This window comes from Oncorhynchus mykiss, chromosome 28 (genome assembly GCF_013265735.2).
Source record: "Oncorhynchus mykiss isolate Arlee chromosome 28, USDA_OmykA_1.1, whole genome shotgun sequence".
NCBI lineage: Eukaryota > Metazoa > Chordata > Actinopteri > Salmoniformes > Salmonidae > Oncorhynchus > Oncorhynchus mykiss.
Genome location: NC_048592.1, coordinates 31,435,410 through 31,446,776, shown reverse-complemented (window position 1 = coordinate 31,446,776; position 11,367 = coordinate 31,435,410). Strand labels below are relative to the sequence as shown.

At 41.8% G+C, this 11,367-nt stretch overlaps 1 protein-coding gene across 3 annotated transcripts in view; it reads left to right on the top strand.

The window, feature by feature from the left end:
• The window catches only part of LOC110508219 (serine/threonine-protein kinase N2), a 33,326-nt gene that overhangs the window by 19,671 nt on the left and 2,288 nt on the right, over positions 1 to 11,367 (top strand). For 2 of the 3 annotated variants that reach the window (XM_036966166.1, XM_036966165.1), the window contains exons 14-21: positions 1 to 6; positions 1,025 to 1,116; positions 1,924 to 2,100; positions 2,963 to 3,025; positions 3,117 to 3,193; positions 5,590 to 5,732; positions 10,901 to 11,008; positions 11,198 to 11,278. The exon at positions 1 to 6 is cut by the window's left edge and continues 70 nt beyond it. In XM_036966166.1, the coding sequence (XP_036822061.1) occupies positions 1 to 6; positions 1,025 to 1,116; positions 1,924 to 2,100; positions 2,963 to 3,025; positions 3,117 to 3,193; positions 5,590 to 5,732; positions 10,901 to 11,008; positions 11,198 to 11,278 (747 nt within the window). Of the gene's footprint in view, positions 7 to 1,024; positions 1,117 to 1,923; positions 2,101 to 2,962; positions 3,026 to 3,116; positions 3,194 to 3,896; positions 4,370 to 5,589; positions 5,733 to 10,900; positions 11,009 to 11,197; positions 11,279 to 11,367 lie in introns of those variants that run through there. The other variant, XM_036966167.1, reaches the window with a different exon arrangement.

The following is an 11,367-nucleotide window of genomic DNA, read 5'->3' as shown; positions in this document are numbered from 1 at the left end:
GGAAAGGTACGTGGCACACACCCAACCCATTTCTCGATCCCAGGGCACTCCAACCCTGTTCCAGGAGAGCTACCCTTCTGTAGGTTTTCACACCAACCCCAGTTGTAAATTCTGACTCATCTTATCAACCAGCTTATTAGCATCAAGTGTGCAAGATTATGGTTGGAGTGAACCTACAGGAGGGTAGCTTGCCAGGAACAGGGTTGGAATGAACCTACAGGAGGGAAGCTATCCAAGAACAGGGTTGGAATGAACCTACAGGAGGGTAGCTATCCAGGAACAGGGTTGGAGTGAACCTACAGGAGGGAAGCTATCCAGGAACAGGTTTGGAGTGAACCTACAGGAGGGAACCTACAGGAGGGAAGCTATCCAGAAACAGGGTTGGAGTGAACCTACAGGAGGGTAGCGCTCCAGGTACAGGGTTGGATTGAAAACCTACAGGAGGGTAGCTCTCCAGGAACAGGGTTGGAGTGAACCTACAGGAGGGTAGCGCTCCTGGTACAGGGTTGGAGTGAACCTACAGGAGGATAGCGCTCCAGGAACAGGGTTGGAGAGCCCTGCTCTTCCCTTTTTCTCAGCCCTTCCGCTCCACTCCTCGGGGGCCAGGGTGGTCTCTCACTTTTTTCCCCATCCCTAGCAAACACAGCTGATTTTAAACTAATTGCGTTCTAAACTGAAGATCATGATTTAGTTGATTATTGGAGTCAATCAAAACCCGGAGAACTGAAGTTACTTGTCCCTGTTCTAGAGGTCCTAGGACCCTCCCTAACATGCCTGTGCATATTTAGTTTTCCCCTAGCACTACACAGCTGATTTTAAAATAACCAACTCATCATCAATCTTTGATTTAGTTTTATCAGCTGTGTAGTGCTAGGTCAAAAAACAAAACGTGCACTCGGATGTGTGCATGTGCACAGGCCTAGGACTGAGTTTAGGAAACCCTGCTCTAGAGAGAGGTGCTCTTACTGAAAATCTCAACCCAGCCTTCCTAAAATGCCTCCTCCTCTCTTCCCTCCTCTCACAGGTATTGTTAGCCGAGTATAAAAGCACAGGAGAGATGTTCGCCATCAAAGCCCTGAAGAAAGGAGACATTGTGGCTCGTGACGAGGTGGACAGGTAAGGGGCTCAACCTGTGCACTTCAACCAAGATACTGATGTCTTTTGAATTGTTTGTTTGATGAGCTGAACAGTTTACCTTTGTTTAGCCACGTAATTCAATTCAGAGTTGACTACGAGCAAAAAGAAAGTCCATTGATATGGGCGCAATATGTAGCTTTGTACGCAAACTGACCAAATTCACAAAGAAAGGTGAGCTATAGACCTGTCATTCTCATGGAAAGCAAGCCTGGTAAGTGGTAGGTCCGTTTTATGTCCTTTTGGTGTCATATTTTTTGCGTCTTTTTACTTTCGGTTTTGTACACCAGATATTTTTGGTTATTGAAGACATTTCACGGGGTTTAGATGGTACAAGGATTCTCTAAAACAGGTCTCTCCGGCCCTGTATCCAGAGAGCTACCCTCCTGTAGGTTTTCAATCCAACCTAGTTAAAACTAACCTGATGTGGTTTATCAACCAGCTAACTATTATAAATCAGAAAACCTACAGGAGGGTAGCTCTCCAGGAACCGGGTTGGTAATGCTCTACGCTATACATTGGTTGTTTTGTCAAATAAACTGAAATTAAGTGAATATTTAAAAAAAATGTTTTGCAACCAGACACTGGCAGAACGATTTCTACATATTAATCCTTTAACAGTTGTTGCTGGGAAAGATATTAGCTCAGCTCAGACAAGTTTGGTCTGATTTCCTTTCATTTCAGGAATTGATTTACACATGGATTTTAAGTAGCATTAAATAGATTTTCTTGCCCAGGCATCAGTGGCCTACATCTTTGTCTCTCTCTCCCCCCCCCCCCCCCCCCCAGTCTGATGTGTGAGAAGCGTATATTTGAGGCGGTGAACAGCGTGCGCCACCCGTTCCTGGTCAACCTCTTTGCCTGCTTCCAAACGCAGGAGCACGTGTGCTTCGTCATGGAGTACGCTGCCGGGGGAGACCTGATGATGCACATCCACGCTGACGTCTTCTCCGAGCCCAGGGCCATGTGAGTGACATTTTTTATATTTGTATGCTTTAAATCTGAAATCAATAACAAAGCCCCTCCCGCCCCTGTTTTGCTAAAAAGGTATGGGATGGGGCTTGATAAATGTAATCACTCTCAAATTCATAGACCTACCTATACAAGGACTGACCATCATTATATCAAAAATGATAGTTTTAACCATGTTGAGGTTTTATAATGTTTGTTTTACATTTACTTTGTTTACAAACATTGGAGTAAAACAATCTTATATTTTGGGTTCTGATGGGATATTACAGTTTAACTAAGTTCATGAGGCATTTATATGTTATATTCTGGAAGAATCAATCAGTACATATAATTAAATTATAAGTCCACAAATGGATGGAGCAACTGCAGATTTCCCCTTAAAAAAATAAAAGAATGAAACTGCCACGTCTGTTTGTGATATTACAACAACAGAAGTTACTGCAAACCACAGTTGTTTTTTCCCCCTCTGACATCATTGCACACGTGATAGAACAGCAGCATATGTACTGACATTTTTATTTTCTACTGCGATGCTCCCCAGCTCTGCTTTGTCAACAAAACAAAAACCTTAATGTCCATGGGGCAGATAGTGGGGCGATTTCCCCTACTGTGAATTTAATATTTAACGTATTTTTGTCTAGTAGTAATATGAAGGTGCACTTCCTTTGTGAGCGCCAAAGCATTTGTTTCTGTGCCAAGATTATTTTCTGGTGCAATTTGCTTTGAAATAGTATCTTAAGTCCTCCTATATCCACTGTCTTGTTTTAAGTGATACGCTAAATCATAAAGTGAAAAAAAGTCTCTGAATTTTCTCTGATTTCTTGCTGCGATCCACTCTTTTTTTTCTCTCTTGTAGATTTTATGCAGCTTGTGTCGTATTGGGATTACAGTTTTTACACGAACATAAGATTGTGTACAGGTAAGAATAATTCCATTCACTGGGTGAATATATACTCTTATATATATTGATACGGATTCTCATGATTTATTTATTTTTGTTTTACTTTCAGAGATCTGAAGCTTGACAATCTGCTCTTGGACACTGAGGGCTATGTAAAAATAGCTGACTTTGGCCTTTGCAAAGAGGGTAAATAGGACAAAAAACACACAACCTCAACTTAATGCCATCTCTCACTGTTCCAACACCATTGAATGTAAAATAAATGTATAATAACTGAAAGATTAGTGGAATCTGTGTGGGTAGCTGGACAGGTAGGATGACTGACAGTGAAGGTGAACAGGTGGTCACGTGTCAGGTGACAGAGGAATGGATGAGACTGAGACAGGAATTCCTTTAACCATAAAGTGGTATATTTACTGAGTAGTCTGTGGTGCATCACAAAGGAAACAAATAACATGTATCCAATCAAATTCATAATCAAAGATCAAATCAGATCATTCATTATTAACATAAGTTAGGGAGTTCAACAGTTCAGTTCATTAAGTCAATAGTAATCATCCGCGAGTCATTTAGGCTCGTAACTATTTATCATAAATCATGAAAGAATACAAACAGTGAATGGTTATACAATCTATAATCCCCATCAAAGTCAATCAGTTAGCAAACAATGACGTTTCTCATTTCACTCTTTCAATTGTCTTCATGTGTACATATAATTAATTTCAATACATATGAACCATATCGATTGCATAATTGGCCTATGAGGATCCGTAAGGCCGTGATCATTGACAATTCACATTACACAATATGTTTGAAGCTGCTCCAAGCCGCGCTCCGCGGTAATAACTATTAACAATAACTGAATGGCCCACTCTCCCGATCGCCACAGATAATTCAGATGAAAGGTAAGAGTCGGCCGACTTACGTGGATTCATGGATGCACAGAACTTCTGGATCAGATGGAGTTAAGGAAGAGAAAGCAGCGCGATCAGGCGATGGCAATTTCCTCCTTTTATGGAGTTGAGATCTGTCGGACATTTCCACCTGACCTAATTAAAGCGCCCCTGGCCCAGCTGAGTAAATGGCAATGAATTAAAGGAGTATTCCACCAACTCCATGGGCCTTTTCTAGAATAACCTTACCCTGACTCTATATAAGGTCTACAGACCCCTTGACTTGATCCACATTTTGTTACGTTACAGGCATATTTTTAAATGGATTAAATAAACAAAGGTCCTCATCAATATAAGCACAATACCCCATAATGACAAAGCAAAAGCAGGTTTTTAGAAGATTTAACAAATGTATTAAAAATGTACATTTTATTTACATAAGTATACAGACCCTTTGCTATGAGACTCGAAATTGAGTTCAGGTGCATTCTGTTTCCATTGGTCCTCCTGAGCTCTTTCTACAATTTGATTTGGAGTCTGAGGGTAAATTCAATTGATTGGACATGATTTGGGAAGGCACACACCAGTCTATATAAGGTCCCACAGCATGTCAGAGCATAAACCAAGCCATGAGGTCAAAGGAATTGTCCTTAGAGCTCTGAGACAGAATTGTGTCGCACCGATCTGGGGAAGGGTACCAAAACATTTCTGCAGCAAGAACACAGTGGCCTCCATCATTCTTAAATCGAAGAGGTTTGGAACCACCAACCACCACACTCTTTATGGCAGAGTGGCCACTCCTCAGTAAACGGCACATGACAGCCCTCTTGGATTTTGCCAAAAGGCACCTAAAGGACTCTGACCTCTGATGAAACCAAGGTTAAACTCTTTGGCCTGAATGCCAAGTGTTGCGTCTTGAGGAAACCTGGCACCATCCCTACGGTGAATCATGGTGGTGGCAGCATCATGCTGTGGGTATGTTTTTCAGTGGCAGGGAGACTAGTCAGGAAAGATGATCGGAGCAAAGTACAGAGAGATACTTGATGAAAACCTGCTCCAGAGCACTCAGGACCTCTGACTAAGGCTCACCTTCCAACAGGACAACGACCCTAAGCACACAGCCAAGACAACGCAGTAGTGGCTTTGGGACACGTTTTTGAATGTCCTTGAGTGGCCCAGCCTGAGCATGGACTTACACCTGATCTAACATCTCTGGAGAGACCTGAAAATAGCTGTGCAGCAATGCTCCCCATCCAACCTGACAGAGTTTGAGAGGATCTGCAGAGAAGAATTGGAGAAACTCCCCAAGTACAGGTGTGCCAACATGAATCATCATACCCAAGAAGACTCGAGGCTGCAATCGCTGCCAAAGATGCTTCAACAAAGTACCTATTTAAAGGGTCTGAATACTTAAAGAAATGTGATATTTCCGGGTTTTTTGTTACCAATTTTTTTTTACTTTGTTGCTTTGTCATTATGGGGTACTATGTGTAGGTTGAGGGGGGAAAACTATTGAATCAATTTCAGAAAAGGGCAGTAACATAACAAAATGTGGAAAAAGTCAAGGGGTCTAAATACCTTCTGAATGCACAATATGCTGATCTGAAACGTATGTGGGTGTCAGATTTCCATGTCTGGGTGGACGGTAAAGTCTCCATACATGTATCATGGTTATGTGTATTCTGGCAGGAATGGGGTTCAGGGACCGCACCAGCACGTTTTGTGGTACTCCTGAGTTCCTGGCCCCAGAGGTTCTGACGGAGACATCATACACGCGTGCTGTGGACTGGTGGGGTCTGGGGGTCCTCGTCTTTGAGATGCTGGTTGGAGAGGTTAGTGGTTCTCACATGTCATATGGATGCATACCTACTCAATACTACGGCTCTTAAAGCTGGCCAATATTTGGTCAACTCCAAAATATATATACAGTACCAGTCAAAAGTTTTAGAACACCTACTCAATCCAGAGTTTTTCTTTATTTTTACTATTTTCTACATTGTAGAATAATAGTGAAGACATCAAAACTATAAAATAACACATGGAATATTTGAGATTCTTCAAAGTAGCCACCCTTTGCCTTGATGACAGCTTTGCACACTCTTGGTATTTTCTCAACCAATTTCATGAGGCAAGCACCTGGAATGCATTTCAATTAACAGGTGTGCTTTGTCAAAGTTCATTTGTGGAATTTCTTTCCTTCTTAATGCGTTTGAGCCAGTCAGTTGTGTTGTGACATGGTAGGGGTGGTATACCGATTATAGCCCTATTTGGTAAAATACCAAGTCCATGTTATGGCAAGAACAGCTCAAATAAACAAAGCGAAAAGATAGTCAGTCCATCATTACTTTAAGACATGAAGGTCAGTCAATCGCAAAAACTATCAAGCGCTATGATGAAACTGGCTCTCATAAGGACTGCCACAGGAAAGGAAGACTCAGTTACCTCTGCTGCAGAGGATACGTTCATTAGAGTTACTGCACATCAGATTGCAGCCCAAATAAATGCTTCACAGAGTTCAAGGAACAGATACATCTCAACATCAAGTGTTCAGAGGAGACTGTGTTAATTTTGTTTTTAATTTTTTATTTAACCTATATTTAACTAGGCAAGTCAGTTAAGAACAAATTCTTATTTACAATGACTGCCTAACCCGGACGCAGGGCCAATTTATGCGCTGCCCTATGGGACTCCTGATCACGGTCGGTTGTGAAACAGCCCTGGGTCGAACTAGGGTCTGTAGTGACGCCTCTTGCACTGAGATGCAGTGCCTTAGACCGCTGCACCAATCGGGAGCCCCATCAGGCCTTCATGGTTGAATTGCTGCAAAGAAATCACGACTAAAGGACACTAATAATAAGAAGAGACTTGCTTGGGCCAAGAATCATGAGCAATGGACATTAGACTGGTGGAAATATGTCCTTTGGTCTGATGAGTCCAAATTTGAGATTTTTGGTTCCGACTGTCGTGTCTTTGTGAGAACCAGAGTAGGTGAATGGATGAACTCTGCATGTGTGGTTCCCACCGTGAAGCATGGAGGAGGAGGCGTGTTGGTGCTTTGCTGGTGACACGTCAGTGATTTATTTAGAATTCAAGGTACTCTTAACCAGCATGGCTACCACAGCATTCTGCAGCGATACCCCATCCCATCTGGTTTATGCTTAGGGGGACTATCATTTGTTTTTCAACAGGACAATGACCCAACACACCTCCAGGCTGTGTAAGGGCTATTTGACCAAGAAGGAGAGTAATGGAGTGCTGCATCAGATGACCTGGCCTCCACAATCACCCTGACCTCAACCCAATTGAGTTTTGGGATGAGTTGGACCGCAGAGTGAAGGAAAAGCAGCCAACAAGTGCTCAGCATATGTGGGAACTCCTTCAAGACTGTTGGAAAAGCATTCCTCATTAAGCTAATTGAGAGAATGCCAAGAGTGTGCAAAGCTGTCATCAAGGCAAAGGGTGGCTACTTTGAAGAATATAAAATAGTGTTTTTGGTTACTACATGATTCCATGTGTTATTTCATAGTTTATTATTCCACAATGTAGAAAATGAAGAAGCCCTTGAAATGAGTAGGTGTCCAAACTTTTGACTGGTAATGTGTATTATATTGTTTTTACATTTTTAGAATTGAATTGACAAGATGATAATGGCAAAAAAAAATATCACAAAACCACAATTGTCATGACTATTCTAACATTAAATACAGTTGAAGTCGGAAGTTTACATACACCTTAGCCAAATACATTTAACTCACTTTTTCACAATTCCTGACATTGAAACCTAGTAAAAATTCCCTGTCTTAGGTCAGTTAGGATCGCCACTTTATTTTAAGAATGTGAAATGTCAGAATAATAGTACAGAGAATGATTTATTTCAGCTTTTATTTCTTTCATCACATTCCCAGTGGGTGAGAAGTTTACATACCTCAATTAGTATTTGGTAGCGTTGCCTTTAAATTATTTAGCTTGGGTCAAACGTTTCAGGTAGCCTTCCACAAGCTTCCCACAATAAGTTGGGTGAATTTTGGCCCATTCCTCCTGACACAGCTGGTGTAACTGAGTCAGGTTTGTAGGCCTCCTTGCTCGCACAGACTATTTCAGTTCTGCCCACAAATGTTCTATAGGATTGAGGTCAGGTCTGTGTGATGGCCACTCCAATATCTTGACTTTGTTGTCCTTAAGCCATTTTGCCACCACTTTGAAAGTATGCTTGGGGTCATTGTCCATTTAGAAGACCCATTTGCGACCAAGCTTTAACTTCCTGACTGATGTCTTGAGATGTTGCTTCAATATATCCACATACTTTTCCTTCCTCATGACGCCATCTATTTAGTGAAGTGCACCAGTCCCTCCTGAAGCAAAGCACCCCCACAACATGTTGCTGCCACACCGGTGTTTCACGGTTGGGATGGTGTTCTTCGGCTTGCAAGCGTCCCCTTTTTCCTCCAAACATAACGATGGTCATTATGGCCAAACAGTTCTATTTTTGTTTCATCAGACCAGAGGACATTTCTCCAAAAAGTACGATCTTTGTCACCATGTGCAGTTGCAAACTGAAGTCTGGCTTTTTAATGGTGGTTTTGGAGCAGTGGCTTCTTCCTTGCTAAGCGGCCTTTCAGGTTAAGTTGATATAGGACTCGTTTTACTGTGGATATAGATACTTTTGTACCTGTTTCCTCCATCTTCACAAGGTCCTTTGCTGTTGTTCTGGGATTGATTTTCACTTTTTGCACCAAAGTACGTTAATCTCTTGGAGACAGAATGCGTCTCCTTCCTGAGCGGTATGATGGCTGCGTGGTCCTGTGGTGTTTATACTTGCATACTATTGTTTATACAGATGAATGTGGTACCTTCAGGCATTTGGAAATTGCTCCCAAGGATGAACCAGACTTGCGGAGGTCTACAATTGTTTTTATCTTGGCTGATTTCTTTTGATTTTTTTCCCATGATGTCAAGCAAGGAGGCACTGAGTTTGAAGGTAGGCCTTGAAATACATGGACTCAAATGATGTCAATTAGCCGATCAGAAGCTTCTAAAGCATTAACATAATTTTCTGGAATTTTCCAAGCTGTTTAAAGGCACAGTAAACTTGGTGTATGTAAACCTCTGACCCACTGGAATTGTGATACAGTGAAATAACCTGTCTGTAAACAATTGTTAGAAAAATTACTTGTGTCATGCATAAAGTAGATGTCCTAACCGACTTTCCCAAACTATAGTTTGTTAACAAGGAATTTGTGGAGTGATTGGAGTGGAAAAACAAGTTTTAATGACTCCAACCTAAGTGTATGTAAACTTCTGACTTCTGACTCAACTGTACATACAGTGGGGCAAAAAAGTATTTAGTCAGCCACCAATTGTGCATGTTCTCCCACTTTAAAATGATGAGAAGCCTGTAATTTTCATCATAGGTACACTTCAACTATGAAAGACAAAATGAGAGAAAAAAAATCCAGAAAAACACAGTGTAGAATTTTATTTATTAGCAAATTATGTTGGAAAATAAGTATTTGGTCAATAACAAAAGTTTATCTCAATACTCTTTGTTGGCAATGACAGAGGTCAAACGTTTTCTGTAAGTCTTCACAAGTTTTTCACACACTGTTGCTGGTATTTTGGCCCATTCCTCCATGCAGATCTCCTCTAGAGCAGTGATGTTTTGGGGCTGTTGCTGGGCAACATGGACTTCCAACTCCCTCCAAAGATTTTCTATGGGGTTTAGATCATGAGACTGGCTAGGCCACTCCAGGACCTTGAAATGCTTCTTACGAAGCCACTCCTTCGTTGCCCGGGCGGTGTGTTTGGGATCATTGTCATGCTGAAAGACCCAGCCACGTTTCATCTTCAATGCCCTTGCTGATGGAAGGAGGTTTTCACTCAAAATCTCACGATACATGGCCCCATTCAATATTCGTCCTGGTCCGTTTGCAGAAAAACAGCCCCAGAAAAAAAAGAAAAACAGCCCCAGAGCATGATGTTTCCACCCCCATGCTTCACAGTAGGTGTGGTGTTCTTTGGATGCAACTCAGCATTCTTTGTCCTCCAAACACGACGAGTTGAGTTTTTACCAAAAAATTATATTTTGGTTTCATTTGACCAAATTACATTCTCCCAATCTTCTCCTGGATCATCCAAATGCTCTCTAGCAAACTTCAGATGGGCCTGGAGGGCCCTTCCTGGCTTAAGCAGGGGGACACGTCTGGCACTGCAGGATTTGAGTCCCTGGCGGCGTAGTGTGTTACTGATGGTAGGCTTTGTTACTTTGGTCCCAGCTCTCTGCAGGTCATTCACTAGGTCCCCCCGTGTGGTTCTGGGATTTTTGCTCACCGTTCTTGTGATCATTTTGACCCCACTGGGTGAGATCTTGCGTGGAGCCCCAGATCGAGGGAGATTATCAGTGGTCTTGTATGTCTTCCATTTCCTAATAATTGCTCCCACAGTTGATTTCTTCAAACCAATCTGCTTACCTATTGCAGATTCAGTCTTCCCAGCCTGGTGCAGGTCTACAATTTTGTTTCTGGTGTCCTTTGACAGCTCTTTGGTCTTGGCCATAGTGGAGTTTGGAGTGTGACTGTTTGAGGTTGTGGACAGGTGTCTTTAATACTGATAACAAGTTCAAACAGGTGCCATTAATACAGGTAACGAGTGGAGGACAGAGGAGCCTCTTAAAGAAGTTACAGGTCTGTGAGAGCCAGAAATCTTGCTTGTTTGCAGGTGACCAAATACTTATTTTCCACCATAATTTGCAAATAAATTCATACAATGTGATTTTCTGGATTTTTTTTCTAATTTTTTTGTCTGTCATAGTTGAAGTGTACCTATGATGAAAATTACAGGCCTCTCATCTTTTTAAGTGGGAGAACTTGCACAATTGGTGGCTGAATAAATACTTTTTTGCCCCATTGTAGCTGACCTGGTCAGTACTTGTCCATATAAAAGAAAATAGCATTTTCAATCATTTACTGTATGTGCAAAAATCTGTGTTTTCCCCCCGTCCCAGTCTCCATTCCCTGGGGACGATGAGGAGGAGGTGTTTGACAGCATTGTCAACGATGAAGTCCGCTACCCAAGGTTCCTCTCAACAGAGGCCATCTCCATCATGAGAAGGGTGGGTTCTGGTGAAGTTCTACTACTAACTTCAAATGGTGCAGTCACCTCAGATTGACCTTTACACAACACCTCAAATGACTGCTATCAGCTGTCAAAAGTGTGAACTGAGAAGAAACAAAAGACAATGGCGTTATTGAAACACAGCTTTAATGTTTACTCTGCTTTGTTATGGTCTTTTTGTTTGTAGCTTTTGAGGAGGAGTCCAGAAAGACGTCTTGGGGCAGGAGAACGAGATGCAGAAGAAGTAAAGAAACATCTGTTCTTCAGAGTAAGTTGAAAGTGGTTTTTATTTAAATTGTATATATTTTATCTGTTTTGATATTGTAAACCAAAACAGCCTTGATTACAGGTAATGTG